At 37.3% G+C, this 25871-nt stretch overlaps 1 protein-coding gene across 5 annotated transcripts in view; it reads right to left on the reverse strand.

The window, feature by feature from the left end:
- Nucleotides 1–11814: 11814 nt before the first annotated feature.
- GPHN (gephyrin) overlaps nt 11815–25871 on the reverse strand; it is a 626508-nt gene continuing 612451 nt past the window's right edge. For 3 of the 5 annotated variants that reach the window (XM_034992943.1, XM_034992941.1, XM_034992938.1), the window contains 3 exons: nt 23231–23334; nt 13900–13996; nt 11815–12817 (listed from right to left, as the gene is read on the reverse strand). In XM_034992943.1, coding sequence (XP_034848834.1) covers nt 12684–12817; nt 13900–13996; nt 23231–23334 — 335 coding nt within the window. In that variant the 3' untranslated portion in view covers nt 11815–12683. The remainder of the gene's footprint in view (nt 12818–13899; nt 13997–23230; nt 23335–25871) is intronic. The other 2 variants (XM_034992942.1, XM_034992939.1) reach the window with 1 other exon arrangement.

Below are 25871 nucleotides of genomic sequence, written 5' to 3' on the forward strand. Positions count from 1 at the left end.
TTTTGAAAAAATCACTCTAAGAAAGTGACAACATGCAGTATGCCTACTGTTTACAAATTCTTGCTAATCTGTGGATGTTCCAAGGTCACCAGGACTAGGGAATGCCCCTTCCCAGCACAGTCATTTATGTGGTCTCCAGGACCCCTTCCATGTGAGAACAGTCCCTCCAGAGAGCAATCAGTAATGATCTCCTGAGGGAGCAAGTAATATTGTGAATTTAGGGCCACAGAGAAGGAACGGAAAATGAGAGGGAGGGGAGAGAGTCAATGGATTTGCAGCTATATCAGGCCTTGCCCTTCTCATCCCTTTTGAACTCTGGAATGAAGGGGAGGTCAGCTAAGAAGCTAAACATGTAACAGAATCTCTTATCTTCACTGGTGTGGTGGTTCTTTGTTTCTAAACATTTGTTCTGGAATTATTTTGAGACTTTTGAATTATGTGTAGAGATGGTAAATGTGTGCTGAATTTTAACTAGTTTTATTGTAACTGTCATTTGAGATTACCGATCTGTACACCACAACCCCTGCCCCCACCTCTCCAATTATTCTGGTAATAAGCCGAGATTGCGCTGTTCTTGAGACATATGAATTGTTTTGTGAAACCGATTTTGGCCAAACACACACACCACCACACATTTTGTCAAAGGTCCAAAAGCAGAATCATCAACTGTTGAATTAACTGTTTACTAGATTTGCTTTCAGTATCAGATAGTATTAAAGTTTTGGTATATATGTGTCTTTCTAGTTTTATAAACTTATATATATTTATATAATACATAAAATATACAATATTGTATATTAGTTATATATTGCATATTATATATAATACATATTAATATTTTCCTGTAACATTAAATATTTTTAAAAGCAGAAGTTACCAAACATGGTGTGGACCTATTTGGAACATCACAATCTCTTGCAACAGGTACCAAAATTAATTGTGCCCAGTGGCTAAACTGATGCTTGAGACATGATTTTTCTCTTAAAAAGCAGTAGGTAATTCATGGTCCTCAACTCTGATAAGTTCCCCGTGCTCTGCTGGGCTTTCCTGTGGGAAGACCATGGAAGAGTAGCCTGACAGCTCACAGCCCCCCAGTCCTCTTATCCAACCAGCAACCCTTACTGAGATATTGTTATTAATTTTGATGATTCAAAATAATTCTAATTTGTGTGGGCTGGACTTTTACAGATAGTTTTGTTTTCCTAATAATTTAATCGATGGATCAGTTCTTAATATAGCTTTATTAAGATATAATTTACATATTATCAACTTCACTCATTTAAAGGCTATAATTGGGGGTGCCTCGGTGGCTCAGTCAGTTAAACATCTGCCTTCAGCTCAGGTCATGATCTTATTGTCCTGGGACTGAGCCCTGCCTTGGGCTCTCTACTCAGTGGGGAGTCTGCTTCTCCCTCTCCCTCTCCCTCTGTGCTCTCTCTCTCTGTCTCAAATAAATAACTGAAACCTTTAACAACAACAACAAAAAATAAAGGCTATAACTGAATGATTTTTAGTGTATTTACAGAGTTGTGCAACCACCACCATAATCTAACTTAGAACATTTTCACCATTTCCGTGGATACATTTTTTAAATAAGGATAAATGTAGACAATGCATAGTGCACTTATGTTTCTTTGCATGACCACTGCAGGCCAGAGAATGATATGACCATAGTCATTATGATGAGAAGTCAAAGCAGAGAGCCATTGCAAGTGAAATTTGCTACAATGTCATTCACATTAATAAGCACAATATTTGTGGGGTGCCTGGGTGGCTTAGTTGTTAAGCGTCTGCCTTCAGCTCAGGTCATGATCCCAGGGTCCTGGGATCGAGCCCCACATCGGGCTCCCTGCTCCGCGGGAAGCCTGCTTCTCCCCCTCCCACTCTCCCTGCTTGTGTTCCTTCTCTTGTTGTGTCTCTGTCAAATAAATAAAATCTTTAAAAAAAAAAAGCACAACATTTGTAGATTCTACATAAATATATTTTAAAAATAAAGCAAGTCTTGTCTGCAAATTCTTTGTGAAAGTTCATACCATCTTGCTTTATTAACATTACATGTACAATAGAGGTCTGCAATATAAAACTCATAAATGAAAAGTAAATTTTAGTATTCAAGTAGCTCAATCACATTAAAGGGTCAATGAATGTATATGTTATAGAATTACAATAAATATGGTTTGAATGAGTATGTGAATTAGAGCAGAGAAACAAAGCAGGGTTGCTAGAGGCCATCCCTGGGAACTTAGCTTCATTTCACAGATACACAGAATCTTCTGTTATAACTTGTTCTAACAGAATTGTGTATTAGTTTTCACAATCACAGTTTATATTTTTCCAATAATTTATGCCTTTCACTAGGCTCCTTAAATGTCTTATACATCTAGTTAAGCAAGTAATGTACCTGAGAGCATGTATAACGTTTTTAACTGTGTTACAGAGCACAGAGGAATCTAATTCCATTTGAGATGGATCCCAACTTTTCTGGTCACTAGTAGATTCTTTACATTCTTTGTTATTTCTTTTAATTAGGAACCGCCCCCCCATCCTCTTCTCTTTTTTTCAGCTTTAACTGAATGGAGATTAATTCAGCAGATAGTTACAAAAGGTTACATTTTTTTTCTGCAGAATTACACTGTAATTGTCATTCGAAAAAGCATTGTTGGCTACTTTTAGTAAAAGAAAAGGTAGAGAGATTCCATATTAAATCTGATTACAGACAACCAATGCCAGTAGTTTAAGGGGGAAACCAAGCAGAGAGAAGCAATGAGGTGTTTACATTACAGGGGTGGAACTTCTTCAGCTTTTGCTCCAGACTTTCCATGACATCACCAGACTTCCCTATGTGCGTAATGTTTCAAGATCACCAAGGCCCCATTAGGGCTAAGAATACTGTGGATATGAAGTACACTCACCCGTGGGTGGTGGTAGGATGTCTTGAGTTTCCCAGGAATGAATGTAGTCACTGGGAATTTTTTGAACTGGTGACAGCTTGAGTTTAATGGAAATTGGGATGGAGAGGGAGGAGTCTGGAAGCCAACATGGAAATGTTTTCAGGGACTTTTCTGACTGCTTAATTTGGGGGAGGTCTATAAATGCCCCTGAAATATTCTTTATAATTGTTTGCTATTTACCATTCCCATTGCATCTTTTCCCACTGATATTTTGTTATAAAAATTTTTCAAACCTACAGCAAAGTTGAGAGAATTCTGAACACCTACGTTCTCTTGTCTTTTTCTTCTCTTGTGTGTTATTTTTTGCCTGTAATTACATAAAAGGTCTTAAATGGTGGTGTTTACCCATTACTTGTTAAAACTGTTCTCTGTGGTATTTGTGCTTTGACGTTGGTTCTGCACAGCACTTTGAAGCATGGCATTTCCTTAGTTTTTTTCTAAGATTCTTAACACCATAATAAACATATTTTTAGGATTGGTCCATCACAATTTGATGTTGCAGCTCTGGTTGTACTTTTGAGAAGGTTTGGCTGTTGTGGACCCCACTTCCTTCATGGGATCCCAAGCTAACCTTTCAGCTTTGAACAGAAAAGCCCTATATTCTAGATCTTCTCTTCCATTTGAATAATTAAAAATGACTGTCTTTCCATAAGTTCACTCAAGTTTCACTCATGAGAGAAAATTGGGCTAATGGTTTGGAAAACCAAAATTTAAAAACAATTAGAAAATTTGTTTTCATTTTAACTCGAATTCTCAACGAAATCATTTTTAAGAAAAATTCAGTAACCAGATTTAAGTCTCTGAGGTTTCCTGCTTGTTTTGATTGCTTTGTAAGACATGAAACTAGGAGGAAAAGAGAAAGATGGAAAGGAAATAGATATTTTTGCCCTTGAATTATTAGAATTCATTCAACTAATGTCCATTTCCTTCTTCCTCAGGTTCTCACCAAAATCGCAGTAATCACACAGTCACTTACATAGACGTGAGGCTGAAATAGATCTCTGGAGATCTCCTGGATGTCTACTTAGGAGAATGGTCTCCAAATAGCAGGTTTCCAACTCTTTTCACATTTCTTTGGCAGAAGGTGTTTATGTCTACCGGGCAGGCAACTAACCACTTAGTAAAAGAAGTGCAGGAAGCCAGGCTGCTCTGGGCATTGTTCTAATGCTCCTGCATCACAATGTGCTGACATAGTCTCTGAAGTAAGAGAAGTGTGCTGGGACAGAGCAGCCCTGACGTAGCCACTGAGATCAAGTGTTGCCAGCATTCCTGGGGATCCCAGACGGCTCAGGAGTGGTAGTTCTGGTTGTGGTGTGAAGTTTACAGAGGCTTCCTTGGAGAGAAAAGTCAACTTAGCAGGAGAATCACCATGGCAAAGATCTCATACTGAGAAAGAAAACACTTTATATTGCTTACCATTCAATTGATAATTTATCCATTTCCTTATATCCTAATTTTCAGAGACTTAAACATATTTAAGTCACTTTGAGCTTTTGTACAGAAAAGCTTCAAGAGAATGTAGCATTCTTAGAGAGCAGAGGCATCTTCCTGCCTCCAGCATCTAGTGTATTCTGGACACATGCTATATAGTAGGCACTCAGTGATTATTTGTTGGATGAATGAATGATATTAGTAAATACATGGCATTCTCTCTCTCTGAATGTCTTCTCTCTCTCTAAGGCTACAGTAGTCCCTCTTTCCCTTTCTGTGGCTTCAGTTACCAGTGGTCTGGTCTGGAAGCAGATGATCCTTCTGATGATTTGTCAGAAGGTCAATAGTAGCTTAACACTACATCTCAGTGCCTATGTCATTCCCCTGACTTCTTCTCATCATGTAGACATTTTGTCATCTCACATCCATCACAAGAAGGCTGAGTTCAGTTTAATAAGATATTTTGAGAGAGGCCTCATTCACATAACTCTTATTATAGTATATTGCTATAGTTCTATTTTATTATTAGTATCTTACTGTGCCTAATTTATAAACTTTATCATAGGTATGTATGTATAGGAAAAAACAGAGTTAATATAGGGTTTGGTACCGCCCATGTTTTTAGGCATCCACTGGGAGTCTTGGAGTGCATCTCGCATGGATAAGGAGGGACTACTGTATGTGAGTAGGTTGTTTGTCTCTGCTTTTCTGTATGGTTAGAAGATTCTCCTCTTCCCTATCAGATCCTCCTCTTCAACCTTGTGTTTTAGCCAAGTGCTGCAGATTCCCATCTATCTAGCCACCTCCTTGCCTGCTCATGAGGATAGAGGGACACAGGAGGATACTAACTGACCACTCAGGCCTGGGGGCCCACTACCTTAGTGAATTTACTTCATTTGGGCCACCATTCTAGACTGAAACACTTGCTTTTGACAAGGCCCAGAGAAAACTCAGTTTCTCAGAATAAACATGAACCATGCAAGTTTTTGAGAGGATGATTATATTCCTGTTTCCTCAAGAACTGTAACTTAACTTGGGACCAGCTGTTGGTGTCACAGAGACCATGGCATCCACACTCATAGGATATATAGCAGGCAGAATTGAGGGGTGGTTGTATAACTTCAGTGTTTAAAGGCATCAGGGTCTGGTGAGAGCCCTCCGCATATAACTGGTTCAGTCTATAGGCTAGGGCAGCCTCTCTGTGAGCAAGCTCAAAGGGTTTCCTGTTATCTTTGCATTAGACACTCCTTTTCCTGTCTTCTATCCTGAATGTCCCCTGTCAGATGGAAAATTCTTGCTCTCATCATATGAGAACCATTGGCTAGATTTCTAGTCATCCAATTCTTCATTCAGCATATTTCTTGCATGATCACCACTTGCCATGTTCCTGTTCTTCCTGCCTCAAGGCCAGGAAACATTTTTGCATAAATCTGATCTCCTCTTTTCCATGTTGATATTAATTCTGACGTACCTTGATGAAACTCTTCAGTATTATCTCACTTCCATTTTTTAAAGGCTATTGGTATATTAAAAAGTGAAGAAATAGCAAAAGAGGGAAATAAAAATTATGATATATTTTAAACATTTACCTTTAAAATATTAATTCTTTTTAAACATGCACAGAATATAAAACCATATGTATAACTTCATTTGGAGATGATGGCACAAGTCCGAATATGAGGTGCTCTGTCAGAGTGAGGTCTGTGACCAATGAGCCTCTGTCCTTGTCCCTCATGAGATGTGCCCACTTGCTCATGCCTTCATGGGCTCCTCTTGGCTGCATGTTCCAAGCTTTCCTGAAGTTTTCCTGTCAGGTTCTGTCTTTGGCTCCCTGGTGAGTGCTATACAAGGTAATTCTGTTGGTCAGTTCAGTTATGAGTACCTACTATTTACAGGGCACCATGCCATGCTGGGGCTACAAAGATGAACAGTCTTTGCCCTCAAGGAACTTACCATCAACTGGGGGAGGGGCCATATAAGCAGACTATTCCAACGAGATGCAGTGATAAGTGGGACCACAGATGAGGGGCACTTAGCCCAGTTTGGAGATTTGGGGAAGGGTTCCTGGAGGAGTTAATGCCCAAGCTAAGTCCTGAAAGATTAGCCATCTTGGGCAAAGGCGTTGAGGCTTAAAACGACATGGTTTGAAGGGGTAACTGCAAATGGTCCAGTGTTACATAAAGCGGGAGGGGAACAGTGGAGTTGGAGGAGGGAGGGGCTAGGTTCCAGATGGCTTTGAACGCCCTAACTGGGCGCTTGGGCCTCATCTGCTGCAGTAGTTTTCTAACAAAGTCTTAGCCTGAGGAGATTTGTGATCTGGATTGATCACTCTAGCAGCAGTGTGAAGGATGGATTTGGGGAGGGCAGTTCTTGGGGCAGAGGAGAGATCAAGGTAGTAGCATTTAGAATAGAAAGGAGAAGGTTATTTAGTAACTATTGGTAGAGTTGACAGAATTTGGTGACTAATTGGATGTGGGGAGTGAGAAGAAAGAATGACTCAGAGGTTTCTGGTTTCGGAAACTGGGTAGACCAGAAAACAAAATGCCTACAGAGGAACAGGTCTGTGTACTCCTTGTAGGAGTGTCTAATGCAAAGAGAATGAGTTCCTTGTTTCCAAGAATCCTTGTCTAGCATGGTGCCTTGTACTCAATGGGTATTTAGCAAATAATAGACTTTTTTCTTAAACCTTTAGTGCCTTCCCAATGTTCTTAGCAGATTTGGCATATATCATAAGGTGTGTATGTATTTAGTATTACACCCAAGAGCCTGCACATTTGTGAGCATGATCTGGCTCCATCTTGGCTTCAGTTCTAACTATCTCAGACTGTACCCCTATTGCTCATCATACTCTGTGTCCTTTCTGACGTTGTATTCTTTAAGCCCTTTCCTCTGTCTGAAATGCTCTTTTCTCAGTTCTTAACATGTGGGGCTTATTTTCATTCTTTAGATCTGAGCTCAGAGGTCACCTGCTTAGAGACCCCTTCTCCATCATTTTACTAGTGATTGTCTCTCAGCTCTAAATCCACCATTGTGTTCTGCATGGTGGTGCTGGGGCTGGAACTCTGCAAACGGTGTCTTTCACCAGCTGGCTTCCTGTTACGTTCAACGATAAGTTGCATTAGACTACAGGGAGCTTGGAAAGCATAGGGAGGGAAGAAGGAACTTGTGCTTCTTCCTGTTCCCTTTGTGTTTCTGTCAGTGTTGCCCTGGAAACAGCAACTGGTTCTAGCCTCCATTTTTTTTTTTTTTTCCCACTCAGAATTAGCAGCTGGGCAGTGCCTTCTCCTTAACGGGTTGAGTCCTAGCTCCAAAGGGTCTGACCTCTGAACGTCTAGATTCTGATTACTCTTCCTCCTGCCTCCCAGACCCAGCTGTGATAGTTGCTTCCTGTAGTTATTCCTCTGACATCTTAATGTTTCCTTCGTGCTTTTCCAGGTCTCTAACACTTATTTAACTTATTCGTACAGTGAAGTCTCAATAGTCTTTTTTATTAATGGATGCACCCTGACTCAAGTCTTTTTTATTAATGGCTGCACCCTGACACAACAACTTAATATGATCTAGGCCTCCACTCAGTTACTCTCTAATATATCACTGGATTTTCTTCATAGACTTTTCATAATCTATATTTCAAATAATTTTTTTTCTCAAAATCTATATCCTCCACTTGGATATCAGAGTCTTTGTCTCATTCATCACTGTAACCTCAGTGCCCAGCATGGAGCCTGCATACTGTAGGGACTTAATAAATGCTTGTTAAATAAATTATTGAGTTATTGCAAAAATACTTCATGAGACATATTGGTAGCTGACCATAGAAAATGGCCCAAGTTGAACAATTCTTTAACCTTTTGGCTCTAGGCCAAGTTATTGATGAACATTGTAAAAATGTAATTCTCTGTTATAGAGTGCAGCTTAATACTTCTTATAAGCATGTTAGAATGCAATGCATTATTTAACTTAGATCCATCATCACTGGAATAACAAGACACATAGTTTATTTGCTTTGAATCCTGTATTTACACAAATGTCCACTTTCTATATTTGGGAATAATAAAGACTTACCTTGTTATGTAGAGTTTCATGAAGATCAAGAGTTGGTTGTGGGTTAGATCCACAAAGTTTTGTTAATTAGCAAATAATTTTAAAAATGAAACCCATCCAAAGAATCCACTTGTAACATACAACATCATTTAATAGCATTTACTTGGCACACTTACTCTGCTTTTGTTCTTTTTCTCATTGTGTGATATGGTTTGAAACAACTAAAACACAGAACCAAAAAAGTAGGTTAAAAAGGAACTGCTTGACTTTCACATAGTTAGAAGCAAGAATCTGAAGGTTTCATCTATAGTCTTTTACTTAAGTATCAACTAAGACAAAAAATTGTAATATATCATATATGTGTAATTCTAAAATAACTAGGTCAAATAAATGCAAATAGATTAAATGGCATCAACTTCCATTGTGCCAAGTAGAACCATTTCATTGAATCTTAAATTTCCCTTGTATCTACTTCAGATGTATTCATATTTTTTTATCTCTTTTCTAACTCAGAAGGAAAAAATGTTCCATTTCTTCTCTAGGTTAATTAGGCCCCCAGCATATCCTTAAATCCAGCCCTTCCTTTATCTTCTTTTTCCATCTGGCACCTTACTCTTGCATTTTTAATATGCCCACTACTGTTTTCCTTCTTTCTCAAAACTCACAGATAAAAATCTTTCTTCCACCTTGTTATCAGTTTAAGCTACCATCCTGTATCTATCTTTTCTCATGTACAAGTTCCAAATAATCTATATTCAACTCTATTTTGCAACCTGGCTTTTGCCCTCAACCCACTATTGAAATTGCACTCTTGCAGCTCACAAATGATTGCCTAGTCAGCAAATCATTTTGAGCCTTCATGCTTGACTTTTTTTTTTTTTGTGGTTGATTACCCTTCCTTCTGGAAACTCTCCTTGGTTTGGGGACATTTAATTACTTGGTTTCTTTTCCACAAACGTCTTTTTCTTTCATTCTATTCATGATCTTTTTTCTCCAACACTTCAAAATAAGGTGCTCCCCAAGGCCCTGTCCTCTTCTCCTATTAATCTTTCCCATCCACCCTTATATTTTAAATATCACTACCATGTGAATGATCCCCAAGGTTATATCCAGCCAGTATCTCTTTTGTGAAATCCTAACCTACACTTTTAAATGCCAACAGGACATATCTACCTTAGTATTCCTCTGGCATCTCAAACACCTATCCAAACCCATCATCTCCTCCACAAAATTCATTTCTTGCTAATGGTTTAACATTTTCTCTGTCAGCTAAGGCCAAAGAGTTTGATTCATCTCTTACTCCAATACCTTCCATTTCAGAATTTGAAATCAGTCATAAAACTCTTTCCATTCTTTATGTCCAGAGGCACATTCATCTGTCATGATCTTTCCGCCACCATCACTTGCACCACTAATGTGAAGGCTGTCATCACCCCCCCAGAGGCAGCACCGGATCACTTCCTACCTGGTGTCTCACTCCAGTTCCCTCTAGGCCAATCCATCCTCCTTGGTGCTGCCAGACCTTTTCCTAAAAAGACAGTTCTGATACTAACACTTCCCTGATCAGGAGTCTCTAAACAGTTTTATATCTCTAGAATAAATCTAGACTTCTTAACCTGGCGTTTAAGAACTTCTTACTTTGGGCCTCAAACATGTAATGTATTTTTTGGTCTTACAAATATATCAGTTTTCTGTTTCTGTAGTTTGATGTTTAAGAGTATGGACTCTAAAGCCAGATTGTTAAGTGTGAATCCTGGTTCCTTCTCTAACTAGCTGTGTGACCATGGACAATTTTCTTAATTTCTCTGTGCCTCAGTTTCCTCATCTGTAATATAAAAATAACAACCCTATTATTGTTGTTGTGAAAATTAAACATATGAAAAGTGCTTAGAAAGTGCCTGGCATAGAGGTGCCTGGGTGGCTCAGTTGGTTAAGTGTCTGACTCTTGATATCCACTCAGGTCATGATCTTGGGGTCATGAGATTAAGCACCGCATTGGGCTCCGTGCTGAGAGTGGAGTCTACTTGGGATTCTCTCTCTCATGAAAAAAAAAAAAAAAAGCACCTGGCATATAATAAGCTCTATACTATCTGTTTCACTGAACAAATATTTACTGATGCCTATACATATGTATATCTGTCAGGAACTCTTCAAAGGACCTGGGGGTAATATCAATGAACAAAATAAACAAATCTTTGCCATGTGGATCTTACATTCCATAATAAAAATAATTATTTTTAATTGTCCATAATCCTCTGTTTCTGGAATACCCTTCCTCCTGCATCATCATCATCGTCGTTAAAATTCTACTCTTCCTTCAAGAGCCACCAAAATCCCATCTTGCCCCTTGAAATCTTACCTTGTAGGAAGTTCTCACTTGAACTCTTCCAACTCTTTAAATCTGAATTATAGCATTTATCACATTCTATACACTCTACCATGTATTATCAAATATCATGCATATTAAATATTATAGTTATTTGTACATTTTTGTCATTTCCCTTGATGGAGTATAATGTCAGCTGTTATCCCTATACATCTTTTAAACGGTAGTATGATGTACCTTGTACCCAAGCACACAGTAGATACTTAATAAATGTTTCTTCAATGAATATAGGTAAAGAACACTTTGCATGATCTTTCATTTAATTTCTATTAATTAACCTTATGTTCTTTAACTGAAAATATAAAAGACTTAAAATATAGATCATTTTATTTTCAACTCTGGAAATATCAAATATCAGTATCAAATTTTTCTTGTTTACTACTTGGCTTTATTCATCACCATCATTTGACACCTTGTTCACTAGTAGCCCAATTTTTGTTGTTTGCTTTGCTAAGTATACCCTACAGCATATTTAATATCCCTTGTTACCACCACTTAGAAAGTGCCTCTAAGTTTTTATTACTGGAGCCATGTGGATAGAGTTTATTTTGTTTGTATATTTTCTATATGTAGCACTGATTTTTCCCATTTCTCACTTCCTTCCTAACATGATAAAAAAAACTTCCAGTTACTCACTAGCAATTTTCTGGTTCATTACTTACTCTTTTTCTCCATTCCAAGGAACTGTAGATGTTTGAAATTTGTTTTTATTGCATCTATAATAAGAAATTAGTTTTTTCCTCTGTATCGTTTCTTCCCCCTAAATTTGCTTGCCATTCTCTAGCTATGACTGAAAAGACCAGACCAATTGTAGGTTTTCTTGTATTTTCTAATTTGTATTTTTGCAATGCTGTAGTAAAATACCGAGATATAACACGTTTTCAATCACCTTTATACCATTTACCCTTGCCACATCATCTTAACTATTCCTTTTGTCCAAGCAGAACCTCATTAAAATGGCTTGACAATCTTCTCTTTTTTAATAACAAGACCAATACAATAGATTTTTAAATAATGATCAAGGATTTTTTTTTTATTCATTAAGTTTCAGTATCATTACAGAAAATGTTATGGTACAGAGTTGTTTAACATTTTTTCTTTGCTCTTGATTTCCACATGAATGCTGGTAACACTAATATCTGTACAAGATCAGTCTTTGATTTTATTTTTTGTTCTGTACAATTTTAAATGTATTGGTTAAAAAGGCTGTCAGCACTTAAGGAAGCATTTTCCCCCCAGTTTGTTTATTCAAATAAAAGGTATCCAGTTACTGCCGAAGAGTACTGTGCCTCGAGGCTACTGGGGAGGGGCCTCCCGGATGCTCTGCGGGGTAGGGTTCTCCCTGAGGCAGGGCAGGGCCTCCCCACCCAGTCACTCTTCAGTTGGCACTGTGCACATAAACACGAGATACATGATAAAGAACAAGCAAAAGCTCTCTGAAAAGCGGTTATGAAGCATACTAAGAAGGGAAATCCAAGTGTTGCCTACACTAGTATAAATAAGCAGACAGCCTTGATTAAGAGCATAATTAGTTGTATTTTAAAGATGAGAAAAACACAAGTTCTGCAGGCACCTACTGCTGTCTACTAAAAGCTATCGCTATCAGACCTAGCATTGAACACACAAAGCAATTTGCAAGAAAGGAAAAATTTGCTTTGATATAATCAGAATAGAGTTGTCTGTTAAGATTTATCTTTAGGTGTTTTTTTCTTTAAAAGGTGTATTTAAATTCTTTTGAAATATAGTTCAAGATGTTGACTATACAGATCAACTTTTATCCAGATCAGAAAAACTAGCTGTGCCGTTGCATATTACAGGATACAGTCAATGATATGTGGACATGCATCAAAGCTTTCTCGCTCTGGTGACCATCATAGCCGTCCAATGACCATGACGTCCACCACCTCGCCCTTGTGGAGCTCCACATACTGCTCTGTCTTTGGAGGTAGCATCAGCAACCCGTTCGCACTGCGCATGCTCATCAGACGGCTGCTCATCTGATTACCTAGAAAGAAATATCTCACTGTAGCAGCAACATCACAGTGCATACATTTGGAGCCCTTACAGTTCTTTTCAAAGTAAACACCAACGAACAGAAACACAGGTCTTCGAGAGGAAGAGAGAAGACGAGGCTTCCCTGTCCCTTTTCCAGGTAGCCTTGCTACTGTATCCTACTCCTTTCTCACTAAACTTTGAAAATAAACATGAGAAATTATTGCTCCAAAGAATAAAACAGGATTTTATAGCATTATGCAAAATGCCACAGAATTTCTCAGTTCAGGCGAAAATGTTATGTTTGTCTGAAAAGAGAGGTTTTTAAAACTTATTTTTTAAAAGACAATTACCATTTCTTTAGTGTTTACTAAGTGCCGGTCAGCACAGCGGGTAATTTCCTTAACTACCTTATTTAATTTGTACAAGATTCAAAAGAGGTTAGGTAACTTGCCTATGGTCCTACTAATTTGAATGCAGGTCCGGAGGAAACACTGCCTATGTATTCAGTCACTATGTTAACTGATGTTTGTACTTGATAGGACCTTGTTTAAAGGGTGATACAGCTTCTCTGGAGACACACCAAAAGTTAGGTAAATATGACTAGAATACTTGGGGATAAAAGTTTAAAGTCCAGAGAAGGTAACTATAGAACTCTTGAGTTATCAATATTGATTTCTCAGTCCTTAAACTTTACCAATATCTAAGGTATAGTAGAGGCTACAGAGAATCACATTATAATTGAGCTTGAATCTCACATTACAGGGTAGCATGGTCATAGTACCTTCTACAACCAAAGTTTTATACTCAGGACTTAGAGGTTGAACATATAGATAAAAATCTTCTGTAATTCTAGAACTGTATTTCAAAAGTTTATCTAGAAAATATGGTTCCATGGAATAAAAAAATTTGTTTTTACTCTTGTTTTCTTCTTATGCTGTACTGTTTGGAAATAATTTATCTCATCTAATCTTTCAAAAAGGACAATGAAGAACAATTACAAAATTAGGTGTACCCAAGGAAGGAGGTTATACATAAGTTTTGTGTTTTAACAGGATATATGCATAGAAATACCCACTGGTATGAATGACTAACCTGTACTCTGTGCCCAAGGCAGTGGTTCTTGGTGATGCCAAGTCAATATACACCGATGGTATTCTGGGCGAGGATCCAGTTTTACATCACATGATAACTATAGAATGCAGAGTAAATGAAAACAAACTCGATCACCTGATCATCTCTTAAAACTACAGGGTGGTGGAAGTTGTGCAAGGAATAAAGTGGACATGAAAAGTGTCCTGGCATTCTGCTGTTTCCACCACTGCCACCTTAAGTCCCTAATATAGGAAGTCCAGAGGTTGGGTTGCTCTGGTGAAAAAGAAAAGGAGGCTAAGAAGTTGGTATTCATAGTGGGGAAAAGGGCAGATGAAAAAGATAAGATCTATCTTTGAAGTCTAATTTTATGGGTTGATAGTACAGATACCTCTGACCTATGAATTGAGAAATCAAAGCACATTTTTTTAAACACTGAAAATAAAAGAAATAGAACTAAACAAACAAATAAGCTCAATATCCATTTATATGTCTGTCAATCTGTCTGTCCATCCAACCAATAAATATTTACTGAGACACTCTTTAGCTACCCATTCATATACCTACCTTTAACATAAAAGGGTTAGTTACTTTCTCTTAAATATCCCCCTAGTGTCCCAATATAGTCCTAAAAATATACCATTTTTGTTTAGCACATCACTGGTATTAAAAGAATTCCTCTGAATGAGTCTTTGCTGGGCATCTTTCATATCTTTCCAATAAGGATAAAATCCTTTCTAACATAGCAACTGCAGTTTACACACAAAATATGGAATGACTAATCAACCTTTAACCTAGAGCCATTAAAATAAATCTATTTCATTAAATTCATCCTGAAATCCAATAAATTAAAGTGATAATGTGTTGGTAGCAGGTGCCTAGGAGGTATTCCTTGAACAAGTTTATAGAGCATATAATTATGGACTATAGCCCATCAAAGATTAGTTCAATGTTGGTGAATATAAGACTTGTTCATTTGCCATTAGCAAAATAATCATTTGTTACTCTACCTTAAAATGGTCCAGAAACCCTTTATCCAACTAAAACAGGTATTGCTTAGACCAATGATAAAATTATAACTTGAAGATCCCAGTAATTTTGATGTAGTTAAGTCTATCTCCAATCCATTCTGGTTATGCTGTTTTTAAACATTCTAATTATTCACTCTGACAATTACTGCTTTTCCTCTGGAGTCCCGAATAAAATTCAATTCTAAGGTGTTTTTCTTTTTTTTCTTGTTTAAAAAAGATTTTATTTATTTGAAAGAGAGAGCACAAGCAGGGGGAGAAGCAGGCTTCCTGCTGAGCAGGGAGCCCGATGCGGGACTCAATCCCAGGACCCTGGATCATGACCTGAGCTGAAGGCAGACGCTTAAGGACTGAGCGACCCAGGCACCCCCTATGGTGTTTTTCCTTGATTAAATCACATTCAACTCTATCACTTGATATTGCTTATGTTTATACTCTATTTCATATCTACTGAGGGGTAACTTGCCATTATTTCTAAATTATTGTGTGCTTACTTGACGGCAAAGATGTCTATCAGTCCGTCACTCTGTGTATGGGTGTTCTCCAGCATGAAACTACAACAGCCATTCCCATGGCTGTGTTATTTGCTAAGTGTTTACGCAGATATTTCTGTCGGCAAAGGCACAGATTGGCTGTTGGTAGTTCGGTGGAACAAATATCAGGATGGGATGATATCTGACATCCAGGTTCGACTCCCACTTGTACTGCTAATGGGTGTCTGTATTAGCAAGTTATTTTGCTTTCCTATACCTGTTTGTTCATCTAAAAAATGGGGTTGTTTGTTTTAAAAGAAGGTATTTATTTATGGTAATTAAGAAACAAGAATCAACTGCAGCAAGAGATGAAACTGACTAGATTTTTATGGTATTTTACTAAAATGCAGAATACTTTATTAATCAATATATTTAGTTGTACTGACATTATAATTCTGGCATATTATATCACTTAGCTTAAGAAATCACTTACTATGAGTGTCAGTGCTTACAAGAATATGTACCATGAGTAAACACAGACTTTTTTTTTGGTGAAAAAATTGATGTTTCACTTCAATGATTTCTTCTATTCGTTCAAAACTGGAGTGGGCTGTGGACTCAGACTATTTCCTCTGTTTCCTTTTGAATATTTTTCTGACACTCAGTAGTCACTCAAGAGATAAAACCATATTATGTGGTATAATATTACATGGTATGTTCTACATGTAAATGTTTAAGGGAGAAAATCAGAAAAAAAAAGTCAACAGAATGAGATGATAAGCCACAAAATGGGAGAAAATATTTGTAAAAGACATCTAATGGAGGCCTGTTATCCAAAATATACAAAGAATTCTTAAAACTCAATAACAAACAACCTGATTAAAAAATGGGCAAGGGGCACCCGGGTGGCTCAGTCGGTTAAGCAATCAACTCTCGATTTCAGCTCAGGTCATGATCTCAGGGTTGTGAGACTGAGCCCTGCATTGGGCTCTGCACTCAGCAGGGAGTCTGCCTGAGATTCTCTCTTCTCCCTCTCCCCTCCCTCCGCCCCTGTGTGCTCTCTCTAATAAATAAATAAATCTTTAAAAAAAATGGGTGAAAGACCTCAACAGATAACTCATTAAGGAAGATATAGAGATGGCAAGTAAGCATATTAAAAGATATTCAACATCATATGTCATTAGGGAATTGCAAACTAAAACAATGATATATCATTACCCACCTACCAAAGGCTAAAATGCAAAACTCTGCCCACACCAAATCCTGATGTGGAGGAATTCCTGGTGGGAATGCAAAATCGTACAGCCACTTTGGAAGACTGTTTGGTAGTTTCTTACCAAATTAAACATACCCTTACCATACAATTTAGCAACTGTGCTCCTTGCTATTTACCCAACTAATTCGAAAATTTATGTCCACACAAAAACCTGCACATGGGTTTGTAGCAGCTTTATCCATAATTGTCAAAACCTGGAAGTAATCAAGGTATCCCTCCATAGGTGGATGGATAAATAAATGGTGGTATACCCAGACAATGAATATTATTTAGCACTAGAAAAAATGAGCTATGAATCCATTAAAAGATATGGAAGAAACTTAAATGCATATTGCTAAGGGAAAGGAGTCAATCTGAAAAGGCTACATAATTCTGGGAAAGATAAAACTATGGAGATAGTACAAAGATCCAGGGTCAGCATGGAGGGAGGGATGAATAGGCAGGGCACAGACAGGTTTTAGGGCAGTGAAACTACTCTGTATGACAAGACAATGGTACATACACATAATTATACATGTGTCAAGACCCTCAGAATATACAACACCAAAAGGGAACCCTTGGTAACCTTGAGTGGTGATAATGTATCAGTGTAGGCTCATCAGTTGTAACTAATGTACCACTTTGGTGCAGATGTCAATAGTGGGAGAAGTTGTGCATGTGTGAGGACAGGGGGTATATGGGAACTCTCTGTACTTTCCACTTAATTTTGCAGTGAACCTAAATCTAAAAAATAAAATTTATTAACTAAAAAAAAGAGAATATTTTGTTCTTCCTTTTTGTCCTGCCCATCTTATAGAGAAGTGATCTTAAAGAATTCTCAGAGTAAATAATTAATTGCAAATACAGGGCAATAATGTCATCCCTGAGCTGTTAATATGGTATTAAAAGGGCACAAAGAAGCTAAGTAATCAACCGTTCTTAGGGACATTGAGAAAGGCTTCAAGGGGATGCGATATCTGAGTCTTATGACTAGGAATCTTGAAAGCTGAGAAAGGAAATGGTGGTGGTTGGGGAAGAACCTTCTAGAAAAGGGAATAATCACAGGCACAGGCAGGAGATCTCATATCCATTCTGGAAGCAGTAATACATTTAATATGGTGAGAGTGCAGGATGAGATGCAGATGAAGGTGGAAAGGAAAAAAAGGCCTTGGGATGAAGGGCCTCCTTTGTTCATGTGAGAAGTTTGGATTTAATCCTGGGGTCATGGGAAGATGGAAGCATTTTAGCTGGAGATGCTTACATGATTAGAGTTAGAATAGGGGTTTAGGAGGAGGCAAGATTAGAAGAAGGGAAATCGTTAAACAAGTCAAGGGTTATAATCTAGTAAATGTTGGAGCCATCATTCAAAGCCAGGCTTATTTGGTTACATAAGTCAGGGGATATGGATGGTGGAGGCAGCTTTAGGAGAATGGTGAAGATTTGGAAGGCTGTAGTAACTATTGGAAGAAGTTGATCCATAGGATATAAAGGGATCACAAGGGGAATCTGGGTCCCTGCTGAGGTATGTAAATTGGAAGTGATAACGTGAACAGCTGTAGACTCTTCTCTAGTTGTGGCCTAGAAATAAAAGTGAAGGATAAAGAAGGGAGGATTGATCCAAGTTTGTGGATTTTTAGAGTGGGCTATTGTGGAAGGAAGGGGCAAAACAAAGTTGACATGCTTGACATGCTACACCATAGGATTTAGGTTGGATGAGGGAAGTGACAAAGCCTGTGGGGCTTAAGGACTGATGGAAAGGGGTAGAGGTAAAAGGAGTGTTTACACCTTTTCATATCTATGGAGAGCTAACTTGCCCTTGTCCCTAAATTGTATGCCAGAGGTGGTGATTTTGAGATCGAGTACTTCAGGATATTGAAAAGGGATGTATGTGTGAGTTGCTGAAGTAGAAATAAAGGTATTTAGAATTGTGGAAATAAAGCAACTGATGGTAAGAGGTGAGGTAGAGAGGTAGACTATGATTCACTTGCCAAAGATCTGAATGTCTTTGGAAGGTTTGATGGCAGTAATGAGGAAAAAGTGAAAGCTCCAGAAGATTCAGGGGAATAGGTTGGGACTCAAGACTGCATAGATCGGAGAAGAGAGTTTGTGAGAAAACAGATAACCCATGGGGATTCTACTGGGTGAGGGCCCAAAATAACATGCTCAAGGCCCTGGTTGGTCATGGAGGCCTGGACTTTGCTCCAGTCTGGTCAAAGCTTCCAAAGAGTGGTTATGGCAGCTTTACACTAACTTTTTTGATAAGTGCTATGAAGTTATGAGGCACTGATTTCATTAGTCTTCCAGAGAAATCCTTGAGTTTATTTGCCCTGTAAATCATGTGTCTAGAATTTATCATGTAACTTTAAAATCTCTGCACATGGATCAGTTTCAAATTAACTTTTCTAAAATGCTTATAACCTAGTTATATTTTTCATTTCCTAATAAGTTAAAACTGATTTACATTTCTTATAGATCATGGACAGTTCTATAATTTTCAATATCTGTTTTTTAATCCACAGGCCATAATATTCTCATATAACGGGCATCCAATAATATCTTTTTTTTCCACCACCGTATCTTTTGATGATCAATGACTGATCTTGTCACAATAAACATTTCTCTCTACAGTTGCAAATATCTTTTCTCTCTACAGTTGCAATTTTCTTTTTTAAAAAAGATTTTATTTATTTATTTGACAGAGAAAGAGAGAGAGAGAGCACAAGCAGGGGGAGCAGGAGAGGGAGAAGCAGGCTCCCCACTGAGCAGGGAGCCTGATGCAGGGCTTGATCCCAGGACTCTGGGATCATGACCTGAGCCAAAGGCAGACGCTTAACTGACTGAGCCACCCAGACGCCTTAGCAATTTTCGAACAAAATAAGCATTTTGTTAAAATGCTTTGTATTTTACTGTTTGTGACATCAGACAGAAAGCATTCACCATGTTCTTATACCATGAGGTCAGTAATCTGAAGAGAAGAGGTAAGATGGACAAATTAGAGTAGTCCAGTAGAGTTCAACATGCCCACACTCTCCAGGACATGCTGACCTGATCCCATGGGAGATGAAAATATTTTCCCTTTGCCTTCTCTTAATCACTACCTGAGGTGGGCTATTAATACTAATAGGAGTTATCTTAGGTATGTTTCTAGAGAAAAAAGTTGACAACAAGGGGCAGTAGAGGGTACTTTGGTGGGATATTAAGGAAACACAAAAGGATATCCTTTTGTAGAAACATTAGGTTAATAATTCAGTGAATTAAGATGATGTCTCTGATTGTCTACTGAAAACCAGAAGTATTTCAACTTCAACCATAACTGACCAAGGACATAGGGCAAGTGTTTATTCTAAATTGATGTTTGTCAGAACGCATCGATATAAAAGGATGACATTTTTTTGTGTGTGCTGACCTTTTAAAAGAACGCAGCATTGCCCTAACCATAGGCCAGCTGCATCAAATCCAGCACTGTGAGTTACTGACACCAGCATTTAACAACCATCTCACTTCCCGAAAGCAGTAAGGATTGGGAGAGGCTGTGATTACGGCACCATTTTGGAGAACAGTAATCAGTGGTGTCTGTAAGCTGCGTATTGGCTGGTCAGAAAATTGAGAGAATAGGCTTTCCCTTGTTTCAAGAAAGTGAATAAAGTTATGTTCTAAAAGTGGCAGTTATGTCAGGAAAGGTGTGGGGAGGACTTTAAGAGTTAAAAACAAAAGAAGTAAACAGCCAAACACCCTGATGACCCATTCTGACAGTCCCTGTGACACTGCTCTGTGGGAGAAAGGAGTCTGACTGATTCTTAGACCAACTGTCAATTTCATGAGTTGACAGGAATGAGCAGCAGTGTGAGCAATGTACCAAGGATACTGCTCTGTAATTACTGTTGTCAGTAAGGATAGCTCCCACAATGTCAGTTTTAAAGAAAAGATGGTGAATGTTAAAATGAGAAATAAACAAAAAGATTCATAAGAACTCTGCAAAGTCAAAGAGAAGTCCTCTTTTTCTCTCTTATAACAATGTGGATTTTTCTTATTTCCTAAATTTAGCAAATATGAAAATAGTGAGCAAATTCATATTACTGGTTTAGATGTCTAAGCTTTATAACTCCGACCTTCTGATTTGATCAGAATACTTTTTGTTCATTGATAGATTTTTTCTTCTTTTTCCATTAAATTTAAAATAAGACCACTGCTATGATTATTGAAACAAAAACCCAAAATAATTTGTTTTCAGAAATATCTAGTCAAACTTTTACTAAACTTCTAAGAAAAGGAGGGTATCTCTCCATATACTAGTCTACAAAATCTCAGTATTTAAAAGGTCAATGTTAAGAATATCTGAAGCCTAGATTTTCTTAATGTTTTATCCTATATATTCTCACAGTAATATTTTATTAATATTTCTTCTTCCTCTTCTATGCCTTGTGTTCTTCCTGTCAAGTAATCATAGCATTCTGTCATCTGAATTTATTTCTAAGCTCTTGAAATGTAACAGTTTAGGGATTTGAAAAAAATGGATATATTCATGCAAAAGATTAAATTGGGACTCCTTTTTTTACACAATACACAAAAATCAACTCAAAATGGATTAAGGACTTCTATGTAAAACCTGAAACAGTAAAACTAGAAGAAAATATACAGGAAAAGCTTTTTGATATTGGTCTTGGCAATGATTTCTAAGATTTGACACCAAAAGCACAAGCAACAAAATAAAAAATAGACAAGTGGAACTACATCAAACTAAAAAGCTTCTGCACAGCAATGGAAACAACAGTGTGAAAAGGGAACCAAGGGAATGGGAGAAAATATTTCAAACTATCTATCTGATAAGGGGTCTATATCCAAAATATATGAGTCTCTTACAATGCAATAGCAAAAAGACAAATAACCTGATTTAAAAATGGGCAAAGGAGTTGAATAGACATTTCTCTAAAGAAGATATACAAATGGTCACTAGGTATATGAAAGAGCGCTCAACATCACTAATCTCAGGGAAATGCAGATCAAAACCACAATGAGATACCATCTCACAACTGTTAGGATAGCTATTATTAAAAAAACACACAAAAGATAAGTATTGCAAGGATGTAGAGAAACTGAAATACTTATATAATGTTGGTAGGAATGTAGAATGGTTCAGCCACTACTGCTTGGGGGAAACAGTATGAGGTTTCCCCTCAAATTAAAAAGAGAACATATAATAGAGCAATTCTATTTCTGGGTATATATTTTAAAGAACTGAAATCAGGATTTCAAAGAGATATCTATGCCCCCATGTAGCATTATTCACAATAGCCAAGATACGTAAACAACTCAAATGTTCATTGATAGATGAATGGAGAAGGAGAATGTGCTATTTTCATACAATGAAATATTATTCAGCTTTAAAAGAAAAATATCCTACCATTTGTGGCAACATGGATAAACCTAGAGTATATTATGCTAAGTGAAATAAACCAGTCACAGAAGGATAAATACTGCATGATTCCAATTTTATGAGGTATCTAAAATAGTCAGTCATAGAAGCATATAAGAGAATGGTGATTGTCAGAGGCTGAGGGGGGGCATTGGGGAGTTGTTGCTCAATGGGTATAAATTTTCTCTTCTGCAAGGTGAATGAGTTCTAGAGATCCTTTGTACAACATAGGACCTATAGTAGACACCATGGTATTCTGCCCTTAAAATATGTTAAGAGGATAGTTCTCATGTTAAGTGTTCATACCACAAAACAAACACATAAAAAACCAAACAAAACCACAAAATAACACAGGAAAATTTATGGAGGCATTGGCTATGTTTACTACTTTGACTGTGGTGATGATATGGGCATATGCATATGTCCAATTTCATCAAAATGTTCACATTAAATAGGTGCAATTTTTTTGTATATCATGTGTATCTCAATCAAGCTTTGAAAAAAAGCAATGGCTTGATACTGTAGGTTATATTGCCAAGAAAATTGTTCATTAGTTATACAGAAAGTGTGTTACATAATCAGCTAAGTAGCAGTAGTAAATCAAATTGAAGTTAGTGTTGGTGGAGAAGGGGACTCTAATTTCTAGGTGACTTTTCCTATAAGCATAATTCCTCAGCCTTAGTTCTCCTTTTCCACACAATGTGCTCACCCTTTCCTCCTGATTCACTTGTTTTCTAGTCCATTGATTGTCTTTTTCTGGACTATTTAAAATTTATGAGTAAGGTCCCAGAAAAAGTGAGCAGACAGCAGTGCTGTCCTGTGTGAGCTTGCACAGGGGAAAGGGAATTCTTGTCCTTCCTTCTGTATAGGTTTAGTTTTAGTGTAGTGCTAGCCTCATTCTATCTACCATTTTATCATTACATATCCACTTTCATATGGATTCTGGCTGGAGAAAATGATTACTTTAGAAGTAGTGGAATAATGTGGGCTGGGAGTAAAAGGGACGCTTTTCCCCTCCATTTTCTATCATGAAGGGGAGAACATAACTACATTTTCCCTCAAAACGATATAAAATTTTAGATGTTTGTTTTGGGCAATTGGGAAATCATATCCTTAATTGTTATTAGGCTTCAGTTTTGGTTCTTGGTCATTTAGATACCATTACCCTGGCTTTGATGATGGTTGGCCGAGGATCCAAGATGCCCTGCATCTTTCTCAGTGCAGGCACAACAAAGAGATTGCAGGTGACCACGGCTGACACAGGATTCCCTGAAAGTCAACCAAACAGTTATTTATAGTATACATATAAAAATTTGCCAAATAATTCTGACTGTCTATACCTTCATTCATCATAAAGAGTGAGGAGACTAACCACTAATCTTCCTCTTCTAAATCCCAAAGGACTCCAGAATAGAGCTACAATCAACCAAAGGCCACAGAGGGTGTAAACATTAGGTCTACCAGTGAAATGCAGAAACTTCTGATTCCCAGAAGCTGTTTACACCATTTATTTCCACTTTCCTGAGAACTATACATTGAAAGCCATTACCAATCTTGATAAATTTTAAAGCAGATTCTACTTGCTATTTTTAAGATGTTTTAAAATTGCCATAGTAATACATGCTCAGGACAAAAACATTTAGAAAATAGGTTAAGCATAAAGAAATGTATCCATAATCTCCTTCATCCAGAAATTTCTTTATATTAAAAAAAACCCTAAATGATTTACGATGCAAAGGACTTGAAGATGAATACTGTTATGGACTGAATTGTGTCCCCTACAAATTCATATGTTGAAGTGTAGCACCCAATATAAACTGTAGATACTAGGGCCTTTAAAGGGGTAATCAAAGTTAAATGAGGTCATAAGGGTGAGGTCCCAATCCAATGAGACTGGTGTCTGTGTAAAAAGAGGGAGAAACACCAGGAGCGCATGTACATAGAAGAAAAGCTATGTGAGGACACAGTGAGAAGGTGGCCATATTCAAGCCAGGAAGAAAGACTCAACAGAAACCAGCTCTGCTGGCATCTTGGTCTTAGACTTTCAGTCTCCAGAACTGTGAAAAAATAAATTTCTGTTGTTTAAGCCATTTGGTCTGTGATATTCTGTTATGGCAGTCTTAGCAGACTAATAGAAATACCAAGTTCTTTTAAAGTTATAAGAAAAATTTGGAGTGCCTGGGTGGTGCAATCGGTTAAGCGTCTGACTCTTTGTTTTGGCTCAGGTTGTGATCTCAGGGTTGTGGGATCGAGCCCCACATCTGGCTGTGTGCTCAGTGTGGAGTCTGCTTGAGACTCTCTCTCCCTCTCCCTCTGCCCCTCCCTGGCCCCTGCTCTTTCTCTCTCTCAAATAAATAAATAAATCTTAAAAAGTTATAAGAAAAATTTGAGGAATTCAGTTGTACCTTTCCAAGAAGAAAGTGTCATGTGGGCTGGGACTGTCATGCACTTTGAAGGAAGGAAAGGTAGGCTATGAAAAAAATGACTGTGCTGAGAATCACAGATTTAGTTTCTTGTGTGGTATTGTTAACTAAACAAACTGAGCAACGCTTTTTTGTTCAGGGTGAGTTCCAAATCTTTCTGAATCTAGTTTTACTCTTCTACAAAATGAAAGGTTTAGACTATATGATTCTCAATATCCCTCCTGGGTCTAAAATTCAAATTTTATTAATACTAATACTTTTATACAGTGCTGTTGAACATGTATGTATACACTGGGGGTGGGAGACGGACTAGTAGATTTTTAGATTCCCTTGGCCTGGCTATGTGCTGTTAATTGCATTATCAAAGTAAAAGGCAATGGTTAGTTTAGCCTATTATTAGCTAAAACCATACCTTTAATTTTCTTCTACCTACAAAAGTAGTTAAGAATAGATTTTTTTTTAAGTTGTAAAAAGTGATGAGTAATAATGATTTCAATAGAAAAACAAGTTCAACAGCACAGCAGACTCTTAATGAAAATTAATTGCTTTTCTCTTGTCTCAAAATACATAGATGAAAATTTTTCTGGAAAAGCAAAAAACAAAACAAAAAAAGCTATTGTTTAGCAATGATTACCGGCATTCCTATAATGCTATTGCCTTATAAAATTATTCTATTAAAAATGAATTGCAAGCAATTGCAAATAGTAGTTATTTTGTGCTGGGGGAAGGGATTATGGATGATATTTCTTAATGTTTACCTGTATTTTCTAATGTTTTTATAGTGAATATGTTATTATAGTAATTTTAAAAGTTAAAAAAATTGCAAGTAGATACATAAATCTTTTAAACTGCTTTAAAAGTTATCAAGATTAATAATGGCTTTAAATGTGTACCCTTCAGGAAAGCAGAAATATAATGATGAATTTTAAAATCCTTTTAAAAGGAATCACTTTACTGGTTCCACAATCTGAACATCTGGGTTGTTGCTGCCCTCTTTTGGTTCATTCAGGCTGGGCAGAGAAAATTGCAAGTGAAAGTAGCAATTTGAAAATAGGTTATTTAATTATCACTTTTTGGCAGATCAAGTTTAAAAGTAATGGCAAAATAGGCTCCCACTGTAACATTCTTTGTCTGTAGGTCAAGTCATATCTTCTGAAGACAAAGTAAACAGTCTTTTGTAGGCAAAATGAAGCCAGGAAGAGGATCACATTTTTTTTCAGAGTATCTAACTATACATATGTTAAAGGCCCTAATAAAGGCCCCAAGGAGTTCCATAGACACATTTTGAGGACTACTTTACTTACCTGTCTTCTCTCTTAAAATTTCCTATAGGATAGAAATCTAATCTCTTTTATGCTTATACATAGGAGCTTTAAAAATGCT

Source organism: Mirounga leonina, unplaced genomic scaffold (assembly GCF_011800145.1).
Source record: "Mirounga leonina isolate KUSES-001 unplaced genomic scaffold, KU_Mleo_1.0 Mir_82, whole genome shotgun sequence".
NCBI classification, from domain to species: domain Eukaryota; kingdom Metazoa; phylum Chordata; class Mammalia; order Carnivora; family Phocidae; genus Mirounga; species Mirounga leonina.